Source organism: Manihot esculenta, chromosome 9, assembly GCF_001659605.2.
Source record: "Manihot esculenta cultivar AM560-2 chromosome 9, M.esculenta_v8, whole genome shotgun sequence".
Classification (NCBI taxonomy): Eukaryota; Viridiplantae; Streptophyta; class Magnoliopsida; order Malpighiales; family Euphorbiaceae; genus Manihot; species Manihot esculenta.
In genome coordinates this window covers 2,661,834-2,688,411 of record NC_035169.2, presented here as the reverse complement: position 1 = coordinate 2,688,411, position 26,578 = coordinate 2,661,834, and the positions used below count along the sequence as shown (strand labels likewise).

At 32.3% G+C, this 26,578-nt stretch overlaps 2 protein-coding genes and 1 long non-coding RNA gene across 3 annotated transcripts; all 3 read right to left on the bottom strand.

Annotated features, from left to right (window-relative positions):
• Positions 1–7,455: 7,455 nt before the first annotated feature.
• On the bottom strand, positions 7,456–8,183 carry LOC110607258. The gene is made up of 3 exons (XR_002486698.2): positions 8,082–8,183; positions 7,610–7,655; positions 7,456–7,488 (listed from the first exon to the last, which is right to left on the bottom strand). It is a non-coding gene; the product is annotated as an uncharacterized LOC110607258 (long non-coding RNA).
• A 42-nt stretch (positions 8,184–8,225) lies between these two features.
• Positions 8,226–9,695, bottom strand: LOC110607266 (pentatricopeptide repeat-containing protein At3g22470, mitochondrial). Its single transcript, XM_021746352.1, has one exon. The coding sequence runs from the start codon at positions 9,693–9,695 to the stop codon at positions 8,226–8,228; it is 1,470 nt and encodes a 489-aa protein (XP_021602044.1).
• A 10,270-nt stretch (positions 9,696–19,965) lies between these two features.
• Positions 19,966–21,702, bottom strand: LOC110607265 (pentatricopeptide repeat-containing protein At1g63330). Its single transcript, XM_021746351.2, has one exon. The coding sequence runs from the start codon at positions 21,700–21,702 to the stop codon at positions 19,966–19,968; it is 1,737 nt and encodes a 578-aa protein (XP_021602043.2).
• Between the last annotated feature and the right edge of the window lie 4,876 nt (positions 21,703–26,578).

Sequence of the window (26,578 nt, the reverse complement as noted above, 5' to 3'; positions counted from 1 at the left end):
CGTTGAGTCGACCATTTTATTAATATCGGGGAGGGGGTAACAATCTTTAGGGCAGGCCTTATTTAGGTCGGTAAAATCTATGCACATCCTGTATTTGCCATTGGCTTTTTTGACTAACACAGGATTTGCCAACCACTGCGGGTACATTACTTCCCTAACAAAACCTGCCTCCTCTAGCTTCTGCACTTCTTCCCGGGTGGCCTGCTGCTTCTCTCTTCCCACTACTCTCTTCTTCTGCTTTACTGGCTTAGCCTCGGGAAGGACATTGAGTCTGTGCGTCATCACCTTAGGGTCAATTCCCGGCATATTTGAGGGCTTCCATGCGAAGGTCGGCGCGTGACTTCGGATCAGGGCCATTACTTCAACCTTCTGTTCTTTGGTGAGGCCGGCGTTAAGGCTGAAGACTTTGCTTGCCTCTACTTCTGATAAGGAGAAAGTCTCCAACTCTCCAACTGGCTCTGTCCGAGCTTCTTTTGTCTCATCCCTGACCTCCAAAACTTCCTAGTCGAGTGCTTCTCCAGTTGAGCTCGGTTCTGTCACTGTAGCCAGGTATACTGCCCTCGCTTCTTCTTGATAGCCCCTGACTATTCCCACTCCTCCCTCTGTTGGGAATTTGAGTGCCAGATACCGGATGCTAGTGACAGCTTCAAAATCGAATAGAACAGGCCTCCCCAGAATCACATTGTAGCACAATGGGAGTTTGACTACCACAAATACCTCGTGATGAGTGCGAGCTCTAGGCGCTTCTCCCAGGGTAACAACCAGCTTCACCTTTCCCTCAACGAGCACCGGTGCACCTCCGATCCCTTTGATCGGTGACTGGTCCCGAACCAGCTGTTCTTCCGGAATTCCCATCTGTTGGAAAACTCGGTATGGTAGTAAGTTCACTTTACTCCCATCATCTATCAAAACCTTCTTCACTCGAAAATTATTAATGACAGCTTCGATGACGAGCGCATCGTCATGAGGCATCTGAATGCCCTGTGCATCTTCCGGAGAGAAAGCAATGGTCATGGGAGAATGCTCCATGATCTGCATGACTTCACCATTGCTGGTCTCTCCTTCCCGGTTTCTCTTCTTTCCTCGACGGCTCATCCGTCCTCCCGTTCCTCCAACGATCATGTTGATGGTCCCACAGGACCCGTCATTCACTGGCCCGGCTCCTGTTCTCCTGGGCATCTGAGTTGCCAGACCGGGCTGAGGCCTCTGTCCCTCCGGCTTCTTCACAAAATTTTTGAGATGCCCCCTTTTTATCAGCCTCTCAATCTCCGCAATTAACTGGAAACAGTTATTTGTATCATGACCGTGTGTCCGGTGATACTGACAGTACTTGTCAGGGTTTCTTTGGTCTGCCTCCGACCTCAGGGGTTTTGGCCACTGGAGAAACTCCTTATCCTGGACTGCCATGAGCACTTCGGCTCTGGAGGCATTGAGGGGAGTTGGCTTTTCAGGAACCTAAGGAGGGAGCGTTCTTGATTCAAGAACTCGTGGAGGGGGAGGAGGCCTTTGATCTCTTCTTTCCCAGGCCTGCTTGTAGGGCTCAGGCCTCTTCCCGTGTTTCTTCTCGTGTCTTTCTGGCCTCCTCTCCTCTGGGGCTTTTTCTTTTCCTGTCGTCCCCTTGGCAAATCTACTCGTTACCAAGGCATCATCCTGCCTTATGTATTTCTCCGCCCTCTTCATCAACTCCGCCAATGAGGTCGGAGGTTTTCTACTCAAGGAGCCAAAGAACTCGGCAGAGGTTGTTCCCTTCTGCATAGCCTCTACCGCCCTTCCTTCGTCGAGCTCAGGGATCTGCAGGGCCTCTGTATTGAAATGGGCGACGTACTCTCTGAGTGATTCTCCTGCCTTCTATCTCACTGTTTCCAGATAGCTCGTCTTCCTATCGGCTGGCACCCCAGCTATGAACCGGCTAATGAAACGAGTGGCGAGGTCTCCAAAACTTTTAATGCTTCCGGCCTCCAGACTATTAAACCACGCTCGTGCTGGTCCCGAGAGCGTCGTTGGGAACACCTTACACATTAAGGCATCAGACAGAGTTTGCAATTCCATGAAGGTTTTATAGTTCATGACGTGCTCCCTCGGGTTACCAGCCCCGTCATAGGCCGCCGTTGACGGCATCATGAACTTCTTGGGAACAGTCTCTTGCTGCACCACCTTTGAGAAAGGAGAAGAAGTAGGCAAGGAGGTTAGGCTTTGGTCTTTCTTACCTAGCTCGGCTAAGAGCTGTTCTTTCAACTTTTTCAACTTTTGGTTCATCTTCTCGTCTCCCGGGCTACATTCCTCTTCCTCCTCCGCTTCTGTTCCCGTCTCTATGGTTGTTTCAGCGGCATAGTTATCCGCCTCCTCATTTTCTATCATCTCTCTCGCCCTTCTCCCATGGATTCGGGCCTGTGGTTCTTCCTCTTCCCGGGCGTCGTGGCTGTTAGTTTGAAGACGATAGGAAGTGGGTCGGGGCTCATTGGTTCTGGGTTCCTCCACTACGGGGAGTGTATTTACTGGGGTGCTAAGGCCCCTCTGTTGCATTATCTGCCCCAACCAGTGAGCAGTAGCCTGTAACTGGAGAGCCATGGTTTGAATGTCCTGGTTGGACATGGTCATAATGGGAGTATTCCCTGCCAAGCTTGGCGAGGGATTAAGGGGAACAGGTGTTTGGTTATTCATCGTTGTAGGGCTAGAAAAGGAGAACTGCTGCCCATCTTGGGCAGAGCTCAAGTCATTTGGGATGCTAAGGTTACTTTCTTGGTGGTTTGCCATCGTGGATCTCAGTGGGTTTTGAAAGTGAAAACTCCGGTGATGAAAAGATCTCCTTCGTTTCCCACAGACGGCGCCAATTGATGATCTGAGATCCAATAGAATAGGGTTTTACAAGAGTTTTGTATTGAAAGACAATGCTTACAGAAACTTATCAAAAACTTAAATCTGTATGGGGAGGGGGCTCCCCTTTTATCCATTTCGCCTTGCTTACTGGTGACGTGTAAAGGCCTCTCCATGATTGGGACACGCGTCTCTGACAGGCAGATTCGGATGTACGAGGGTATCAGCCGCCTGCTCCATGCGTAACGGCCTCTGATTCTCCTTGTGCGTACGTTCGAGCGGATCTGCCAGGTTGTCTGAGCAGGGCTCTGGATACTGGGCTGGGCCAAGAATCGGGCCGAACGCTGAGCCCAAGAGGAGGAGGCTTGAGTGGCGCGGGCTGGTCCGGCCTGAATGAGAGAATCGGACGGAGCTCAGCCCTGGAGGTTGAATGAGCGGGGCTTGTCTTGTGGGCTTCTGCTTGATGGGCTTTTGGCTGTGATCGAGGCCCTGGACCGGGGTGAAGAAATCCAGCGGTCATCAGCTTGTGTTATATTTATAAACGTGAATTACTAATAAATTTATAATTTGTTACTAAATTTTGAAAATAAAAACAATATTTTTCTCTCTGAAAATTATCAATGGATTTGAAATCTGGTAATAAATTCGTTGGTAACTGAAAAATATGAGTTGTAAAAAAAGAACGCAGAAATTTTATGTAGAATTTTATTTTAAATTTATCAAAGAATTAACTAGCGGATAACATCCGTTAATAAATTTAATACTTATTAATTTGCTAATAAAATTTAATAACAGATTTTTAAATCCGTTAATAATTTAAATACTTTTAAAAAGTTACTTAGGGTGTAAAGGAAGAGTAGAGGTGAGTTTTGAAGAGTTCAAATTTAGTTCGTTAAAATTTTTTTAAGTTCAAGCCGAATTCGAGTTTTACTCATTTCGATCTCGAACTGAATTTAAACGAGTTAAGTATTAATAACTCAAATAACTTATGAATCCACTTTTCACCTGACCCGGAATGTTTAACTCAAGTTATTTAGTAGTTTCGTACTAAATATTATATATAGATTTGATTTTCCGTACTTCGCCGATGTGGGACGTCCCACATCAAGCAAGCAGCTGACCTTCACATATACAAATTAGCTCATAAATTTATAAAGATGAGCTCTTAATGATTCAAATATATGCAAGTTTTAATAGTATAATTAAACAATATAAAATTGAACTTTATAAAATTTAGATTTGTCTCATGAAAGTATATATAGGTTTTAAATTTATTTCTCTTATGATATTAATCTCAGCCTGCTTAATGAAACTATTCACAAGTCTGCACATAAATTTGAACGCAAGCCGAGTTCACGAGCCTTAACGAGATGAATACTATGGAGTTTAAGTTTGCTCCGTTTACTAAACAAACCTAAAAATTAAGTTCGAGTTTGGATCGTTTAGAAATCGAGTCGAGCTCAGTCAAGTTTTTATCGAGTCGAATCTCGAATAACTCACAAAACGATTTGTTTAATTTACATCCCTAAATTTACTAACAGATTAAAATTGTTAGTGATTTACTAATAGATTTTAAGTATGTTACTAAATTTCAATACCAATTATTTTATAAATTTATAAATTTTCAACAATTTTTTAAATTTATTAATAATACTAGTAGATTACTACCAGATTTCAAATCTATTGGTGAATTTTTATACAACTTTTTATATTAAGAATTATTGAAGGATTTTCAAATTCTTTAATAAATCCATTAAAATTACTAATAGATTAAAGTATATTGTAGTAAAATCTGGTGATAAAAGTATCAGAACTATAGCTTTTCCTTTTAGTATGTTGCCAACTATCTCGCTTGAACCATTAAAACGATGTATTGCATGTTACTGAAATTTTATTAGTAAAATCCGTTGATAAGAGTATCATAACTATTTTCTTTTAGCATGTTGCTCACTATCTCGCTTATATTGAGATTTTGTAGCATAGAAAAATATATCAGATTTCTAACAAGAAACTTCCTTTTATATTTAGTTTTGTATGAGTAGCTCTAAAACTGACATTTTGATAAAAGCGACTCCAAAATCTTGTAATTGATTGCCCCTGTGATCTCTGAACAAATCACCTCTTGAAGCTCAGCTCTCTCTCATTCTCCTATCAATCTAATCAGAAGTGGGGTATAAGAACTGTAGTAGGATACATAGTCTGATTGACGTTGATTTATCTCTCTTTAAAACCAGATAAATCATTATATTGCCGCTTTGAGTTTGCCCTTCAAAAAGTATAAATGTCCCTTTGGTTCCAAAATCTCCAATAAACCACTCTATTTCTCTCCAACCAAATTTAACACTTTCACAAACTAAACAATATTTTACCATTATTTTTTCATCTCTTTATTAATATTTTATATATTATTATTATTATTGCAAATAGGCAATTAAATTTGGGCTCCTATTATCTTAATATCACATTATTATATGAATATATTTAATCAAAGTTATCAAAAAAATTATAATAAAATAAAATTAAGAAAATATATCATTTTAGTTGATTTTTTTACTGTAATTGAAATATTCAAATTTTTATTATATTTGCTAATATATGTTATTTAATAAAATTATCATTAACATATATATTTTTTAAAAAAAATTATTATACTTGAATGATATGTACATCTTTTTTTTATATCAATCATAAATGTATTAATTATTTTGTAATTTTTTAATTATATGAGTAAATTACGTATTAGTAATATATATATATATATTTATATATTAATTTCATATATTTTTTAATTAAAATTATATAATTAATAACTACACAAAATAATAAAATATTCTTATCGAGAGTTATATATATATATATATATATTATATTACTACTGTTATTATTTAAATATTAATATTTTTATTTTTATTATTATTTTAATATTAATTATTTACTATTTTAAAATATACGTAAAAACTATTATGATTTTATTTGTAAAAATTAAAATTAAAATAAAACTAAAATAAAAATAAAAAAAATAAAATCAAATTGAGACGGTACTAAAATTACTTAGAACCTTATCAGAATTATACCGAAATTTAGTTTTAAATGCATTAAAATATTAGAAATTTGATTTGGTTCTAATTCTTAGTAACTATAACTTTTCTTTACATTAAACTATTAGAAATTTGATTTGATTTTGGTTCTTAATAAGAATTATAAATTTTCCTTTTTAGCATGCATGTTGCTCACTTTCTCGCCGAACTAATTAAGTAGTATATTTCTTAACAATCTATTGTATGATATTGAGATTTTATAACATAGACAAATATATCCAATTACTAACCTTAATATAAGTAAATTATTAAAACATATAATAGTTTTAATAAAATATTTAATCTATTAAAATTTTAATATTATATTTGTTAATAGAACATAAATTAAATTAAAATAGTAAATTAATAGAACAAATCAAATTAAAATATTTTAAATAATATATATTTGTATAATTTTTTAATCCATTAAAATAGACGTGAACATGTGGATTTTATATGTAAATTAAAATATTATACTATAAATTAAATAAATAAATTATATTAATAAAAATAAATTATAAATTTTACAATGTAATTATTAGTATTTATAAATAATAACGCACCAGAGGAAATCATGTTAACTGATCAAATTATGGAAAAAGTGATTTGTAAAATAAGTTACTGACCATGACCATTAAATTACTGCAGGTGGTGTGTAAATAACAGCTCAAAGAAAATTTTATGAAGTATATTGCAAGATTATACTTGTGTTATATATAGAGCTAACCTGCCTTTTATGAACTTGTTCATAAATACATTTGGACAAAAAGTCCTGTTAAATAGTTGAAGCTAAATTAGCATTCCAATCGCTAGTAGGACCAATTGCAGTTGCTATTCCATCAACACACTCAGTGGCTGCATTTAGATTTATAGACTTTATTGAGTGTTGGTAACAGATCCAAAATCAAGATTTGATTTCTTATATGGTCAAACAACTCATTAAAAATTGCCATCAGTTTATTCTCATTCTCTCTCTCTCTCTCTCTCTCAAGCTATACTTCAGAAGCACCACATCCACAAACACCACATCCACAAATAGTTAGATGATGCTTTAAAGCACCAAGTTTATTCCATAGTTTATTCAATTTTGTAAAGTAAACAACAACTGAATCGGTTTCCTACCTCTCAATATGTACCCTGTCAAACCCACCTTCTCTAACAAACCATTTCCCATGGATGCAGAATCACAAAAACTTCAACAAAGATGCATCAAGCAAAAAGAAAAAGTATATTACAAGGTTTAGAAAGTGGTAAAAACATAAAATGTCTCATTATATACTGCTGAAAGGAGAAAAGAAACAACCAAAACAACTTTTCTTGCCTAACTTAACTAACATCTCAAACAGTAAGAAACAATGTGTTTCACATTCATAACACCACACAAATGTATCGCAAAATGCACCATATAAATAACTCAAATGGTGGTCCAACACTAAAATATATCCGTTATATACCATATTGACAAAGAGAACGTTTGTTTTTCCCTCAATTCCCATAAAATTTTCTGTTTATAAATTTAGTGACATTTCATCCAACCAACAGCTGTAGAAGTCTAGTGATTCTCTACCTTGTATTCTGGGACTGTATATCCTGCGCCCTGCATTTATAGTGGAGTATAATTATTAAATCAATTCTCAATTAAAGCACACTGGTCTATAATCATTAGTCTCATTATTATTAAAAATTATAATAACTAAGCAAAAATGAATTGCTTATACCTTTATGGTTAGAAAGGTGAAGTTGTAGTCATATCCTTGCAAGTACCTACAAGAGAAATGATAGCATTTTGAAAGGTCATTGAGCACAAAAATAAAAATAGATAAAGATTCTTAGGCATTGTAGTATGGAACCAATTAGTTTTAGTTCTCAACTCAATTTTAGGACTGAGCTCTCGAGTTAAGGCTGTAGTAGCAGCAAAAAAAAAATTGTAATGGAGATGGTGGGTTTACCAGCAACTTGACCATTAGAAATCCATGACCTCCATTCATCAAAAATCTTATATCAAAGAGATCTAGTCCATGTCTGAATTCAAGCGAAAGGCACACACATATCATGGTTTCCACCACAGGTAATTTGCAGCGTTAGAAATTTTCGTTTTGTGGAAGAGAATCACAGTTGATTGAAATTAAAAATGATATTTGAAGAAGTTAGTTAAATTACATATCTATTATATTTGAAAAAGGTAATTACCAAGTTGCGCTCCAAGATACACTTGAATGGTCAAGATATAACAACTTTAGTTTGCTGATCCCTCATTGCGCACCTTTAAAAGCCTCATAATGAGATTATTATTCCGGATAAATGTACTACCAATTCTGTGGTAGCAACCCCTTATCAACCATTTCGTTGATTAGTTCCTTTTGGTAAATCCTCATGCCTGAGAAACCCTTGAATGATGATATTATAACAACAATTATTCTGTAAACATCCTCCCTTTTCCATGTCTCTAAAAATCTTATATGCTTCGTCTATTAATCCTTCTCGGCAGAGTCCTTTCATAATTGCACTATATATATAAACATTAGGTTGTAAACCATTTTCAAAAAGACTAGAAAACAGTTCCTTGGCATCATTAATCTTGCTAGCTTTGCACATACCATTGATCAGAATGCAATAGGTCACAAGATCAGGCTTCAACTGGCTTTCCTCCATTTCTTTCAATAGGGTGAGTGCTTCATCGAGATTCCCCTGTCTACACAAGCCATCAATCATAATTGAGAAGGTTACTATATTTGATTGTTTACCATAAGAGCACATATCCTTAAAGAGCTCTTTTGCATTTTGGGGCCTCCCTGCTTGAAACATACCCTTTATAAGAGTATGATAAGTAACAGCATCAGGAATTAAACCTTTATGAGACATTTCATCAAAAATCTGCTTTGCATCATCTATCATTTTGTACTTACAATATCCATTGATCAAAATGTTGTAGCTAAATATGTCAGCTATTTCATTGGTCACCATCAGATCAAATAGCTTTCTAGCCTTGTCAATTTGGCTGCCTAGACAATATCCATACATCAATGAATTATAAGTGACAACACTAGGTTCCACACCTCTTTGAATCATTATTTTGAATATATTTTGTGCATTTGAAACGAGTCCTTTCTTACAAAGAGTGTCGATCAATATATTGAAGGTAAAAACAATAGGGGATATGTTCCTTCCCACCATTTCTTTCAACAAGGCCAAAGCTTCCTTGAAATGGTCTGAAATGCAAAGACCATCAATTAAGGATGTGTATGTGATCACATCAGGCTCTACACCTCTTTGAATCATTACATTGAATGTATTTTGAGCCTCTGAAACCATTCCATCCTTACAAAGAGCATCAATCAATACATTGAAGGTATAAACATTTGGTAATATGTTCTGCTCCACCATTTCATTCATCAAGGCCAAAGCTTGGTTCTTTTGGCCTAATTTGCAAACACCATGAATTAAACTATTGTAAGTGATGACATTAGGTGAAATGCCCTTATTCCTCATTTGAGAGAAGAGCTCTAAAGCCTCACCAACTAGTTCATCCTTGCAAAGGGCGTCAATGATTGCTCCGTATGTCATAACATTTGGCTCACAACCTCTATCAGCCATTCCCTTTAGTAGCCCAATAGCCACATTTGTTTTCCCAAATTTACACATACCGTTTATTATCGTACTGTAAGTATAAACATCAGGTTGATAACCACGTGCTACCATATCATCGAAAAATTCCACTGCATTATCGATTTTACTCTCCATACAAAGCCCATTAATTAAGGTAGTAAATGTCACAGTGGTAGGCTCCAATCCGAATTTGAGCATCTTAACAGAGAAGACAAAATCCACAAGATGTAAACGGCAGAAGCAATTAATTAAGATGTTAAGAGAATAAACATCGTGAGAGATTCCTAGCAATTCAATTAAAATATAAATAAACGTCAAAACTTAAACTTTTTAAATCAATTCACCTAAATTCTATATATAGAAACTAAAATGCTCTTCAATCTCTACATTACAATATTATATAATTAATGATTTTTTATTGTGCCACTGTATATTTTCTCTTTTCCTTTCCCACTTCCCACCACTCTCCTCTTTCATTTTCCTTCATTTATATTCCCTGCCACCATTACCATCTTTTCAACATCATCACCCTTATTACCATCCATTTTTTTATTCTTAAGTTGCCAGTGGCTACTCTATCTTCTAGAATAACAGTTTCAAGGAACACCCTTTCACAAGTCCATTTTTATTAGGAAGATTTATAATTTAGTTAATGGATATTGTCATTATTAACAAGTCAAGTCTCTATATTTTTAAAAACCTATTAAAACGTCATTATGTTTTCTTTCCGTTAATGAAATAATCTTTCCGTCCTCTTTACCGTTAAAATTAGATATAGGAGGAGAGAGAAAATTTTTAAAATTCAATTTTGCCCTCAAATAAAATCTCTTATTTAGTACTTGGATATTACTATTATTAACAAGTTAGTCCCTACATTTTCAAAAATCTATTAAAACGTTTTTATTTTTTTTCATATATATTAAAATTTCCTTATCGTTTCTTTCCATCAGTGAAATAGTCCCTATCTTTTCTCATATCTATTAAAACGTTCTTATCGTTTCTTTCCGTCAACGAAATAGTCCATTCTCATCATTTCTTTCCGTCAACGAAATCGTCCCTCCCTATATTTTCAGAAATCTATTAAAACATGCTTATCTTTTTTTCATATCTATTAAAACGTCCTTATTGTTTCTTTTTGTCAACGAAATAGTCCCTATCTTTTCTCACATCTATTAAAATGTCCTTATCGTTTCTTTCCGTCAACGAAATAGTCTCTCCTCCTCAAAAAAAAAGAAGAAGATAATGAAGAAGAAGAAGAAGCAGAAGCAGAAGAAGAAGCAAAAGGAGGAATAATTGATGAAGAAGAAAAGGAAGGAGGAGGAGGAGGAAGAAAAGAAGGGCGTAATTTGGTCTTTTACTATTTTTTTAACGGTAAAAATAGACGGAAGGACTATTTCGTTGACAGAGAGAAAAGATAAGGACGTTTTAATAGGTTTCTAAAAATACATGTATTAACTTGTTAATAACGGCAATACTGAGGAACTAAATTATAAATATCCCTTTTTACTAATATTCTTGCACTTTTCCCTCTTTACAGTTTTTCATCGTGCTACCTATTTCACTCAACATCTCTACATTCTAGAATTTTCAAGGCAACCCTTGGAGTTGTACTTATATAGACATTTTTTAGATTAATTCCAAATTAATTTTCAACATCAGTTCTCATTGTACCAAAATTAAAGGTTTTTTTTTTCAATAAAAAATATATGATCCATTCTCAAAAACTCACCTCTTACTCTCCTCAAATTGGAAGTTAAACTAGTAAATATTATCTTTCATAAAAGAGATAGAGTTTAGACTATATCTCTTCTATTTACTCGTAACGAAACTCTCAATCCCTTAAACTCAATAATTCATTTCAAATACACTTCTTATCAACCCATTCCTGATCTATCTCACATATTCACTCTACACATATGTCGCTCTGAATTTTACAATCTTCTATTCGTTCATAATTGTTGAAAGAATAAATCGTAATTTTCCCTTTGGATGCCTGCTCCTATTCTAGGGTAACAAGGCTGTCCAATTTTTTTTTTCTTAGGCAAAAGACTCATTTTAGCCCCTTAATTATTAGCCAATAGTCAATTAAGTTCTTAAAATTTTTTTTGTCCAATGGAGTCCCCTAACTTTTAATTTTGGTCTAATTATCCTACATATTATAATTTTAAGCAAATTAAATCCAAATCAATAATTGAAACATAACTTTATTTATTTGACCCTGTTAATTAACACCGTTAAATTTAAAGTTATTAAACTAAAATTGAAAGTTGAGGGCTTGATTTGATCTAAAAGTCTTTAAAGTCTTAAATAACTATTAGCAATAGAAAAAATGTATATAATTACTGAAACTAGCAATTTGATAAAAGCAATTGAAAAATCCTAGTTGTCTATGTAATCTCTAAACAAACAATCTCCTGAAGCCAAATTGTCTCTCTTGAAATCTATGAATCTAATAAAAAATAGAGTATAAAAACCTTAGAATGCTTAATCTGATTAACGTTCAGATATCTCTTTCTCAAAGTTAGATGAATCACCATATTACCGTTTTGAGTTAGTCCTCCAAAAAAAAAAAAAGTGTTCCTCCAGTTCCAAAAGCTCCACCATATTTTTGTGCAACCAAATTTAACTCTATTGCACAAATTTAACACTATAAAAATGGATGTTTTCTGACATTACTCTGACCCACTCTCTTTGGATGGGTGATATGTGTTTTATATGGACAAAGATAATAAAGGGAAATGCTCTTACTTCTCTCTCCTATTACCATATGGGTTTTAAAGTTTCTCATTATATTGCCTTTCACATGATCTGTAGGGCTGAACATTCAAAATACATGCACTAAAGTGAAAATTTTAGTATTCTTCAAATACTAAACAATATTTTACTATTATTTTTAAATTTTTATATATAATATAATAATAACAATTATTATTATTATTATTATTTATAAACGAAATATTTAAAACTTTTTTATTCATTTGCTAATATCCGATATTCAATGAAATTATCAATAACATATATTAAAAAAAATTATTATACCCAATTATATATAAATCATAAGTAAAAAAAATTATCCTAATGCAATAACAATTGCAAAATTAATATAATATATTTTTATTTCATTTAAAATTATTAATTTTCAATAATAAATTAAATTTGGTGATTTATAATTTGAAAGATATGAATATAGAGTTACCTGCAAAGCGAGAGAAATCCATTTCACCTAACTTGTCTAGAATCAAAAATATATTTGACAAAGTCCTTAATTTTATTTAAATCCTATACACACACTCTCTACAACTGATGTGAGTTTCGAAGGTTCTCAGTGGTTCCATAAGTCTGATTTTCATTGTTAAAGCCAATTTTGTTTTGCTTATAATTTTTAAACCAACCAGGGTATCTATGTGCCCAAAAGCTTTACAAATGTCACAAAATCTATCTTAAACTCTATCTGAAACTCTTTACAAAATCTTTACAACTCATTAATTCTCTCTCTCTCTCTCAAGCTATACTTCAAAAGCACCACATTCACAAATAGTTAAATGATGCTTTGAAACACCTAGTTCATCCCATAGTTTCTTCAATTTTGTAAAGAAAACAACTAATATAGATCATTGACTGAAACTACTATATTCTTTCTTTAATTGGTACGTAAGTCGCTTACATTTTCTTCTGGAACAATCAATCTTTTCCACTGGTAGACCCAAACCCTCAATTAACTTTTTTGTTTTGTAAAAATTATCTAGAAGCACATTATCTTCGGGTAGAACTTCTTTCATAAACTCGCGACGATTTGATCAAAACATTTTATAGAGAAATGATGTTCCGCTTTAATGTTCATCAAACGTGCCACAACAGACAGTTTTGTGTGCTTATTGCATCCTGACCATAACTCTTTATTTGCTGCTTGTAACATTTCATACAACTTATGTGCCTCGGCATTAGGTTCCTCCTCCATGAATTCAATTTGAGACGGTAAACCAAACCCTTCAAGTACCGTTTCATGGTATCGGCCATTAGCCTCAGTTTGAAAATCGTTTTCCATGATAGTTTCAGATAATTGCACACTAGTGGTTCCTTGATCATCCCAACATTCACCATGTAATGTCCATCTGTAGTAATTAGGAACGAAACCATTTTTCATCACATGATATCGTACATCATCCACACTTAGGAATTTGCGATTCGAACACCTTATCATACTACAAGGACATCTTATATTCATATCATCCATACGTTCAGGATGGGTTAAATCAAATTGTATGAACTCCTCTAAACCGTTTAAAAATTAGGAAAATTACTTTTTAGTCCCTGAGGTTTAACGTAATTAACACTTCTGTCCCTCTATTTTGGCGACCCAACACTTAAGTCACTCACTTTCTCTTCCTTCCAAATTCGTAGTCATTCCATTCAAAATAGCCATTTGGGACATATAAATTGACCCTCACTAAAAGTGCCGCTATTTCAAAATCACGAAACCCAAACCCAATGCACCTTAATCCTCATGTTTGTTATGTGAAATAAATATTGAAATACTGAAATAGGTGCAAGCCTTAGAAGCAGTTTTGAAAATCAATCACAACAAAGAAAAACAAGAAGTGGCGACTGCCGAGATCCAGAAGGTCATAAAGCTACTAAAAAGAAATCAGTTGCAAAACAACAACAGTATTATCCTAGGTTATTATCCTCTTCAGCCGTTAATAATCCTCGGCGACGGATAATATTATGGTTGTTACAGATGCAGTTGTTAACAATTTCAAAAAGGTTATTTCTTTGCTAGGTCGCACCACAAGAACTGGACATGCTCGATTTCGTAGAGCCCGGGTCTCCTGCTTCTGCTACTCAAGAACGACCGCAGCAACCACAACCACAACCACAACCGCAGCAGCAGCAACAACAAGAAGTTCAAGATCTAGGACCTACTGTTCGACCTATTAGTTCTCAGACAACCCTTTAGAGTTTAACAACCGACCCCAGTTCATCGGCGTCCTCCCTTGCCCCAAAAGACTCCTCTTTTAGTTGCAAAGAATGGGTTTTCAGAAAGGAACGAGATTCATCCTTCTATCAATTGCTTCATGCCCACTGAGCCAAAGCTTCATGCCCAACCTTGGATCTTGCAAACAGGAGGTAGACCAACTGAAGCAAGGACTAGTGAAGCAAAGACTAGCAGCGGATCTGGAACATTGGATCTTTTTCATTCTGACTAAGTCTGTGCCTATGAACTCATCCTAAGTTAAGGCAAAAGCGGATTCTCTGACTATGAGATTTATACCGGATTAAACCAATGAATTGGAATGAATAACTCAACTAACCGAGAAAAACAAGTTCCAGAGGCATCTTCCATTCATATCGATTTGTATTTTTCCGCACCATATTTTGATCTGCCTTTTCTTTGATCCGAAATTCCCAGCAAATCCTCGACTCCTCGAATACAATGAGATTTCACACGTGGCGAATCCTTTACTTTACCTCCTCTTATTAAGACTGAATGTTCCTGCAAATTATGACCTTCGCCTGGAATGTGAGCAAATATATCATGCCAAAAGGAAATAATGAAGATATGGAAATAGTGAAGATACGATAGAGAAGAAAGATGGAAAAGAGAAAGAAAAAAAAATGAGAATCAACAATGGGCAAAAAGAAATGGAGAGGATATGAAAGAGAAGAAAGATTGAGGGATTTCAGCTTAAGGGGGTTTTAATAAGTTCATTAAAGACGTTTTTGGAAAAAATTCTTACCTCTCACCTTTGACTCTTTGACCAAATGGCTATTTTGGACGGAACGACTATGAATTTGGACGAAAGAGAAAGTGAGAGACTTAAGTGTTGGATCGCCAAAATAAAGGAACAGAAGTGTTAATTACGTTAAATCTCAAGGACTAAAAAGTAATTTTTCCTTAAAAATTCGATATTCAACCACCCATCCTTGGGCCTATTATACATTAGTGGCATTCATTTTCCTACACAAGATATCTATAGTAAAAATATATAAATTAAATTTAGAGGAATGAGAGGAGGAATTAAAGTAAAAGATGTTCCAAAGTATCCTAAGAATTAACCATTTAACTACCATATATATTGCACAATTCTCCTAAGACGAGTTGCACTTCATTCAGAATATGAGGACCTAGCTAGAAGAACTACCTACGCACAACCTTGTGTGGTCAACTAGGATACATCCTTTTCCAACACTACTGGGGCTGAGCGAGTGACCGTGTTGAAGCAATAGTTGCATTTACGTTTAGTAGTGCCAATAGTGTACTATGTTAATCTAACCTTAACATTACATAGACTATGATACATAATTACTCTTGCAAATATTATGCATGAAGATAGCATACAGATTTATTTGAATATCAGGAGGCTTTTCCTATGATAAGCTGAACTTCAACTTTCCTATAAATAGTTTTGACTGAAAAGATAACTACTCAATAGAGAATCAAATTTTTAAACAGGTGATAAGTAGACTTGCATGAAGCTACAAGAGATTTAATGTTCTAATAACTTACAGCAATTCAATTAATGATGACAAAGGCGCGCCACAGATAATGCAAGAAATATAGATCTGATAAATACTCTCTCTTGCGAATACTACCAAAATTGCATAATCTTTTATTTGTTCTTGCTGTTAACCTGGTTAACATTCTTATTCATATTACTAATAGATAATAATACAAAGCAAAGCAAGAATTTCAGAATCTAGATTAGACAACTAGACCTGTTAGTGGCAAATTGTACAACCAACACAAGTTACAAATTATGTGAATCCACTTGGGGCTGGAAATCACGAGCTCTAACCTCTGAAACCTGCAACAACTAAGCCAGTGGTATTTTCACAGTTTTAAAGATGCTTCTTCTCCAAAGAGGAAAACATCATTTATTTACATCTCCTCCAGTTAAAAAGAGGAGTTCTTTTCTTCCTTATGAAAAAAGGGTTTAAAGTTAACTTCTAGTTTTTAAGACTGTCCAACATATTTTTATTTTTTTTTTTTGGCTCATAAGGGCATTTCACATCTCAGAAAAAAACTACTACATAAAGACCTCTCTAAACAAGCAAATATACAATATCAAAAGCTGTAAAAAATTTAAGAAAACCCAGAATTTTCAACCTTAACCTAATGCTTTTCTGTTTAAATTCTTTAGATTGCATTCAGATATGCAGGAACTGAAATAAAGATTTATTTTCAAACTATTTGTATTAAGAAAAGCTTTTCTTTCCTTTTTAGTTGGGTAGATTCATATATGTGCATGGAAATTTGTTTCAGTATGAACTTGAAATAACAAATAAAGGTGGACTTCCAACTATACCAGTAAACTCAAAGGGGCTGTTCTTTGAACAGTTTGAAACTAAAAATTGAATTCCAAATTCTTTGCATTTCCAATTCTATTGAAACCAAACCTTTTTTTTGTTAGATGAATACAAATAAGATCAAGATAATGACTAGTATATTTGGATATTCAGAAACAGGGGGAAGAAAAATCCATACCAGCTGGAAGAAAAAGATAAAGCATTTCATATTTGATTAAGGCCCTTGAGTACTGAACCAATATTTTAGGTTCCCCGATTAAGGCCCTTGACTAGTATATTTGGATATTCAGAAACCAAACCTTTCATAAATACTTGTTGTCAGAAATATAAATTTTCTTCTCTAACTTTTCATCACTCAATGTTAGGTTTTACACAATTCTATATCTTACTGTCTCCTCTGCCCAATTTCTTTTGCTTATGCAGGCAGCCAATATTGAAGCCGAAACATCTGGAATTCCATTTGGTGAATTTCAACTGACAAGGCATGAATTTTCAAGTTTAGGGCGTGGGAAATTTAGTGGTACATGCTTAATTTTTGCTTCAGCTTCTCTTGTTTATTTACAGTTGATTTTGCATATATCAATTTTCCTTATCATTGCTTTATTGTAGAGCAGAATTCTTTAGGTACTTGGGATACTTATTTGGAGTGTAGCAGATCCAAATACAGAAAATGACCATAATCTCTTTTTTGGTTTTCTGCTCTAATCCCTATAGTTCTCATTTCTTTAAGTTTAATCCTGTGATATTTGGTTATTGCATGAATTTTTTAGCATTATTCTAATAATATTATTTTCTGCTCTTTCAAGATGCATCAAGGACTATCAGAATGTAGCACAACAGAATCATATGATGATAATGAGAAACAAGAGCTTGAGGAAGTGTCAGAAGAAGATGAGCCTCCTTCTATGATACAAAAGAATATTTTACTGAACCTACTATTATTCGTGAGTCAATAAAAGGAGCTGCCAGTCAATGTAAGAAACACAGGGAACCTAAAATACTGAACCTACAATAAACGGATGCAATAGTAAATTAACAGCACAAGCATATTGTTTTTCACAATACTTACAAGTTGTTGATGGTCGACGCTAGATTCCAGTTGACACGAACCAGCTGATTTAGTGAACCAACAGTGATTGATTTGTGGAGGTGAGGGCAGAGGACACGAGACACAGACGGTGGATTGGTGAGAATCACGGTGAGGGCAGAAATTCAAAAGGGGATGCAATTCTCAGAGGAAAAAAATGAGGAAGGAGCTTGGCTTAGAATAGGGTATCAAAACGACGTAGTTTTGCTAATAAATAACTTAGCAACCAAACCAATTAGTCACTATTTGGTTTCTAATATTCCCGTTCAAAAATGGTCGCTATTTCATCGCAAATATCTCGCGCTATTTATTCCCGCTAAACTTAGCGACGATTTAAAATTGAGTATTTTGTTAAATAAAAAAAATCATTTTAACAAAAAAAATCATTTTATTCAAGTAGTAGCAGAATGATGGCTGATTGAATGCTATATAACAACCAAAAAATTTTATCGCTAATTTTGATCGCAAATTTCACAATTTTTTTTGGTGTAATTTCCACCCATAAATCCTTTGCACTATATGCATACAAAAAACTTCCACTAGATCCTTAGAGATGGAATTCGAAATCTAACTCACCATGCTATCAACTCTCATCCACTTCTCAAAACCAGTGGAGCCAACAAGAGGAATTTGCACACTACGATTTACAAATCCTAACTTGTCTTTTGCTCTTAAAGCGTCATAGAAATACTCTAACTCCAATAATTTAGTCCATTTAAAGGTGCAGATATAAAGATCATACCTGGATTATCCGAGTTTTGAAGACTCAAAGGAAATCATTTGCAATTGGTTTCCTACCTCTCAATATGTACCCTGTCAAACCCTACCTTCTCTAACAAAACTAACACTTCCAATTGCCATGGATGCAGAATAAAAAAAAAAACTTCAAGAATTACGCAGCAAGCAAAAACAAAAATACCATGTAGAAACAAAAGCTCAAAGAAAATTTTATTGAGTATATTACAAGGATTACAATGTGCTAAACACAAAATCTCCCTTAATGTACAGCTGAAAGGAGAACAGAAACAACCAAAGCAACTTTTCTTGCCCAACTTTTCTCAAACAGTAAGAAACAATGTGTTTCGCCTTCAAAACACCATACAAACGTATCACAAAATGCACCATATAAACAACTCAATAGGTGGTCCAACGCTAAAATATATTTGTTCTATACCATATTGACAAAACGATCATACTTGATTGTATTATTATTATATAATAAAAATATATCATACAGAGATGATTTCCTATGTACTTCTCCTTAATACACAGCCATTGTAACTAATTTACTATCACATGATTCAATAATCTCAACAACTAAAATTGCTAGATTTCTGTCAACCAAGAAACCCAAAAAGAAAAATGGTAGATTTCTCAACCACTACACTTGTATTATGGGGATGTATATCTTGCACCTTGCATTTATAGGGTAGTCTAATTGCTAAATTAATTCTCCATTAAAGCCCCACTTGTTTATAATCATTATTTTCATTAACTATTAAAAATATAATAATTAAGAAAAAACGAATTGCTTATACCTTTATGGTTAGAAATGTGAAGTTGTAATCATATCCTGGCATGTAGCTACAAGAAAAATAATAGCATCTTAAAAGGTCATTGAGCACAAAAGTAAAATAGATAAAGATTCTTAAGCATTGTCGCATGGAATCAATTTGTTTTAGTTCTCAACTCATTTTTAGGACTGAGTTCTCGAGTTAAGGCTGTAGTAGCAGCCCAAAAAAAAATTGTAAGGAAGATGGTGGGTTTACCAGCAACTTGATCATTAGAAATCTATGACCTCCATTCATCAACAATCTTATATCCAAAGAGATCCAGTCCATGTCTGAGTTCAAGCGAAAGGCACACACATATCATGGTTTCCAATGCAGGTAATTTACAGTGTTAGAAATTTTCATTTTGTGAAAGAAAATCATAGCTGATTGAAATTAAAAATGAAATTTTAAGAAGTTTGTTAAATTACATATCTACTACATTTGAAGAAGGTAATTACCAAGTTTCTCTCCAAGACACCCTTGAATGGTCAAGATATAACAACTTTAGTTTGCTGATCCCTCATTGCACCCCTTTAGAAGCCTCAGACCGATTTCGTAGTTTGCTTAGAATGAGATCATTATTTCGCGATAAATGTACTACCAGTTCTGTGGTAGCAGCATCAGCAGAGAACCCCTTATCAACCATTTCGTTGATTAGTTTTGATGCTTTTGGTAAATCCTCATTCTTGAGAAACCCTTGAATGATGATGTTATAACAACAATTATTTGGTAAGCATCCTACCTTTTCCATGTCTTTAAATACGTTATACGCTTCATCCATTAATCCTTGTTGGCAGAGTCCCTTCATTATTGCATTATAGACATAAACATCAGGTTGTAAACCAATTTCAAAAAGACTAGAAAAAAGTTCCTTGGCATCATTAATCTTGCCAGCTTTGAACATACCATTGATCAGACTGCCATAGATCACAAAATTAGGCTTCAACTGACTTTTCTCCATTGCTTTCAATACTGTGAGTGCCTCATCGAGATTACCCTGTCTACACAAGCCATCAATCATAATTGAGAAGGTTACTATATTTGGTTGTTGACCATGAGAGCACATATCCTTAAAGAGCTCTTTTGCATTTTGGGGCCTCCCTGCTTGAAACATACCCTTTATAAGAGTATGATAAGTAACAACATCAGGAACTAAACCTTTATGAGACATTTCATCAAAAATTTCCTTTGCATCATCTATCATTTTGCACTTACAATATCCATTGATCAAAATGTTGTAGCTAAAAACGTCAGCTATTTCATTGATCACCATCGGATCAAATACCTTTCTAGCCTTATCAATTTGCTTGCACAGACAATATCCATCCATCAATGAATTATAAGTGACAACATTAGGTTCCACACATCTTTGAATCATTATTTTGATTATATTTTGTGCATTTGAAACCAGTCCTTTCTTGCAAAGAGTGTCGATCAATATATTGAAGGTAAAAATATCAGGGGATATGTTCCTCCCCACCATTTCTTTCAACAAGGCCAAAGCTTCCTTCAATTGGTCTGAAATGCAAAGACCATCAATTAAGGATGTGTATGTGATCACATCAGGCTCTACACCTCTTTGAATCATTACATTGAATGTATTTTGAGCCTCTGAAACCATTCCATCCTTACAAAGAGCATCAATCAATACATTGAAGGTATAAACATTTGGTAATATGTTCTGCTCCACCATTTCATTCATTAAGGCCAAAGCTTGGTTCTTTTGGCCTAATTTGCAAACACCATGAATTAAACTATTGTAAGTGATGACATTAGGTGAAATGCCCTTATTCCTCATTTGAGAGAAGAGCTCTAAAGCCTCACCAACTAGCTCATCCTTGCAAAGGGCGTCAATGATTGCTCCGTATGTCACAACATTTGGCTCACAACCTCTATCAGCCATTCCCTTTAGTAGCCCAATAGCCACATTTGTTTTCCCAAATTTACACATTCCGTTTATTATCGTACTGTAAGTATAAACATCAGGTTGATAACCACGTGCAACCATATCATCGAAAAATTCCACTGCTTTATCGATTTTACTCTCCATACAGAGCCCATTAATAAAGGTATTAAATGTCACAGTGGTAGGCTCCAATCCGAATTTGAGCATCTTACCAAAAACAGAGAAGCCAAAATCCACAAGGTGTAAATGGCAGAAGCAATTAATTAAGATGTTAAGAGAATAAACATCGTGTGAGATTCCTAGCAATTCAATTGTTTTGGACATGGAAAAGACAGCGTGATATTGTTTCATTTTCAGGAGGGCAGATAAGAATCTATTAAAATGAACCCTAGAAGGCAGAGGATTCATATGAATTACATGATTAAAGGAAGCAATGGCATCATCAAGGTGAGTAAAAGAAGCAGATTTGAAATTATTTGTCAAGAAGCGTGCATCTTCAAGTGTGGAAGTAGAAGAATGGCAATAATTGGTAAATAAGAATAGGAATGGAGATTGAATGGTACCAATTGCCCCTTGTAGCTGAAGATGGAAGCTCCTGCTCTTCCTCCTCCAAGGCATCTTCATCAACATCGATCTCTCGTCGGTTGTTTTTAGGGAAGGATCGAAGATTGGGAATGAGGAAAGGAAATAGAGAATCCGGAAAGGAAGGCTCTCTGCCGGCTGGTAAAGTGGTAAGGATAACAAAAGGAAATTGGGAATTGTTTATATGCGCCACATTTTGTAATTTTTTTTATTAATTTTTCATATAAAAATATTATTTAATAACAAATTAAATTTATCATTTTATAATAATACTTTTTTAAATATAAATCCAATTAAGTCTCCACTTTTATTTAAGAGTCAAATAATTTTAATTTAAAATTTTGAATAAATTAAATCTCTATACTATTATATAAGAGTCAAATAAGTCATAATTTAATATAATATTATATAATATTATTTTATAATAATAAAAATTCTTATATAATAAAACTTTATTTTTATAGTTTTAAAAATTATTTATTATATTTATATATTTTTTAAAATTTTTATGATAATTAAAATATTAATATTTTAATATTTTAAATTATAAAAATAATATTTTACTGTTAAAAAATAATATTAAGTTAGAATCTATTTAGCTCTTAATAAAATTATGTAGTTTAATTAACTTAAAATTTTAGAAATTTTAAATTAAATTTATTTGACTCTTAATAAAAATAAAGACTTAATTAAATTTATTTTCGTAAAAATAATGTTTTATTATAACCGTATATTTAATTAAATTTAGTTAAAAATTAATTAATTTTGTTAATTTTATTTTTTTAATAAAATATTATAAATATAATTGTAGAATATTGATTTTTTATTTTATTAAATAATATTCCTTATTTAATAAATAATTATCAATGTATATTTTTAAAAATATTATTATAGTCTAATTGTATATAATATAGATGAGGAAAAAAATAAATAGTTTATTGTTTAATTTTACTCTAATATAATTAGAAATTTAAAATGACTAACTTTATATAATTTTTTATTATTAATTGCTTTATTTTAGTATAATAAAAATTAATTTCTTTTACAAAGTTTAACTCTCATGAGAACTATTTGGCACGATTTTATTTTGATATTTTATTTGAATAATATTACAATTTTAATTAATATCAGTAAAAAATTAATATATAAAATTATTTCAAAATAATAAAATTTTGAAATGTTAAACTCACTAAATGTATTTTGCATTTTAACTTTTATTTGTTATTTTATTTTATTATTAATAATATTAACTTAAATTTATAATATATAAATTATTTCTATGTATAATATTCAAATATTCAATATTAAAAATATTCATATTTTGATAATCTTTTAAGTAGGAAGTTTTAAATTTTAAATAATAATAAAATAAAATAACCATAGAATTATTAAATCCATGCAAATGTAGTTTTGACAATTTAAATAATAAATAGTTGCTTAATTATTTATCATTAAACTATTGTTTAATTGCCTAAATACGTCTGTGTGTAAAATATAAATTTTTTAATTTTAATTTAATTGATCCCATCTTTACATTTTAATGTAATTTTATTTTAATTATTTAATTGGCATATTATTATAATTATTTTTTTAATTAATCAATTAATTGAAAAAAATCTAATATTTATATAATTTTCATTTTAATTCAAACATTTAAATTTTAAATAAATTGATTTAATATTTATATTTAAATATAATTTTAATAAATTTTTAAAATTAAAATTAAAAATAAATAATTTAATTATTAAATATATAGTTCACATCTTTAAATTTATTTTACATTAATAATTATAAATATTTTATAATAAATATATTATTTATTTTAAAATAATATTATATATAAAATAATTAAAAATAATATATTTATTATAAAATTTTCACAATTATAGATATAAAATAAAATATATAATATATCTACTGTAAACGGCATATTTAATCGATTTTTCAATCAATTCGCGTAAATTATATATATGAAAAAAAAAACACAAAAAGTACTCTTCAATCTCCATATTACAATATTATATAATTAATAATTTTCTCTTGTGCCACTTTACCCTCTTCACAATTTCCAAGGCAACCCTAGAAGTTACACTTATATAAACATTTTTTAGATTAGCTTCGAGTCAATTCTCAACATTACCTTCCATTGAGGGTTTTTTTTTTTTTTTTTTAATAAAAAATATAGGATCTATTCTCAAAAACTCATCTTAATCTCCTCAAGTTAGAAATTAAACTAGTAAATATTATCTTTTATAAAAGAGAGAGAGTTGCTCATAGTGAAACTCTTAATCTATTGAACTCAATGATTCATTTCAAATACACTCCTTATTAACCCATTCCTCTATCTCACTTATTCACTCTACACATTAAATTTTACAATCTTCTATCCATTCATAAATGCTGGAGGAATAATCTTCTATCCATTCATAAATGCTGAAGGAATAAATTGTAATTCCCTTTTGGATGCCTCTCCTATTTTAAGAGAATAAACCTGCCTGATTTTTTTTAGTCAACAGACTCATTTTAACCCCTTAACTATTAGTCAATAGTAAATTAAGTTCTTAAATATTTTTTAGGTCCAAACAAACACCTTTAACTTTCAATTTTGACCTAATTATCCTATATATATTATTATTTTAAGCAAATTAAATCCAAATCAATAATTAAAACATAACTCTATTAAATGTTAATCCATTAAAATATTTTTAAATTTTTAAAATTGAAAAATCAAAAACATTATCTCCAAAACTACAGTAACCTCTTATCTTCAAAACTAACCTAAAAAATCTAAACATGTTTTCTTAATTAGTGATGACTATAGAGAGTCATATTTTCAGGCCATTCATCTTGGAAGTTGATAAACTTTATCGTTTCACCATATTTATCGTTTCACCTTCACAAACCGCCATGAAAGAAAGATCCACAGCGTCATCAAATATAAATTCACAAACCTACTCACATCTTGACTATAGTAGTATTATTAGTATTTTCAACTAACATGAAAGTAGTTCTTGAGTTTGAAGGGTACATTGACGGCGGCATATAAAGGAAGCTTAAAGAGCACTTCTGAGTCACTTGTGTTAGCTGAATTAAGAGAAGAGATGCTAGAGATGCAAGAAGAAAGATACTTAGTAATAATGCTTTGAGATTGGGTGGGTAAGTAAACCATAGTGGTAGAGAAAATGAGGTTAAATGAGATATGGATTTGTGGATAATGAAGTAAGATGAGGATGGAATGAAACAGGGTTAGATTTTATATATTCACTTTTTATAAATGATTTATTAGTTTTATTTTAATTACTTTAAATATAAAATTAATATTTGATTCTTTAAAAACTTACTTTATTTATTTATTTGATTTGTTAATTAACACCGTTAAATTTAGAGTTATTAGACTCAAATTGAAAGTTAAGAGATTAGATTTTATATATTCACTTTTTATAAATGATTTATTAGTTTTATGTTAATTATTTTAAATATAAAATTAATATTTGATTCCCTAAAAACTTACTTTACTTATTTATTACTTTGTTAATTAACACCGTTAAATTTAGAGTTATTGAACTCAAATTGAAAGTTGAGAGCTCGATTGAACCTAAAAGTCTTTAAAGTCTTAAATGACTATTAGGATAGAAAAAATATATGTAATTACTAAAACTAGCAATTTGACAAAAGCGACGGAAAAACCCTAGTTGTCCATGTAATCTCTAAACAAACAACCTCCAAAGCTAAACTGTCTCTCCTCCTACGAATTTAATCAGACTCTTAGTCTGATTGACCTTCAGATATCTCCCCTGAATCACCGTATTGCCACTTTGAGTTTACAATCCAAAATATGTGTTCCTCTAGTTCCAAAACCTCCACCCTATTTTTGTGCAACCAAATTTAACACTTTAGAAAACATTATTTAACACTTTATAAATGAATGTTTTATGACATTGCTCTAATCCACTCTCTTTGGACAGGTGATGATGTGTTTTATATGGACAAAGATAATAAAGGGAAATGTTTTTACTTCTCTCTCCGATTACCATAAGTAATCTAGGTATTAAAGTTTCTCATTATATTGACTTTCACATAATCTGTAGGGCTGAACATTCAAAATACATGGACTAAAGTGGAGATTTTAGTATACTTCAAAGACTAAATAATATTTTACTATTATTTTTTATATTTTTTAATATTTTTATATATAATATAATAATAACAATTATTATTATTATCATTTTAAATAGCAAATTAAATTTGGTCTCTTATTATCATAATATCACATTATTACATGAAAATATTTAATCAAAGTCATCTAGAAAGATCGGAATAAATTATAATTATGTTTATACAGTACCAAAAATATATTTGACAAAGTCCTTAATTTCATCTAAATCCTATACACGCACACTCTACGACTGATGTGAGTTCCGAAGGTCCTCAGTGGTTCCATAAGTATGATTTTCATTGTTAAAGCCAATCTTCTTTTGCTTATAATTTTTAAACCAACCAGGGTATCTATGTGCCCAAAAGCTTTACAAATGCCACATAATCTACCTGAAACTCTTTACAAAAGCTTTACAACTCATTAATTCTCTCTCTCAAGCTATACTTCAAAAGCACCACATTCACAAATAGTTAGATGATGCTTTCAAAC

Coding starts and splice junctions, on each gene's coding strand:
- LOC110607266 (XM_021746352.1), bottom strand. CDS start 9,695: ATGCTCAAATTCGGATTGGAGCCTACCACTGTGACATTTACTACCTTA.
- LOC110607265 (XM_021746351.2), bottom strand. CDS start 21,702: ATGAAACAATATCACGCTGTCTTTTCCATGTCCAAAACAATTGAATTG.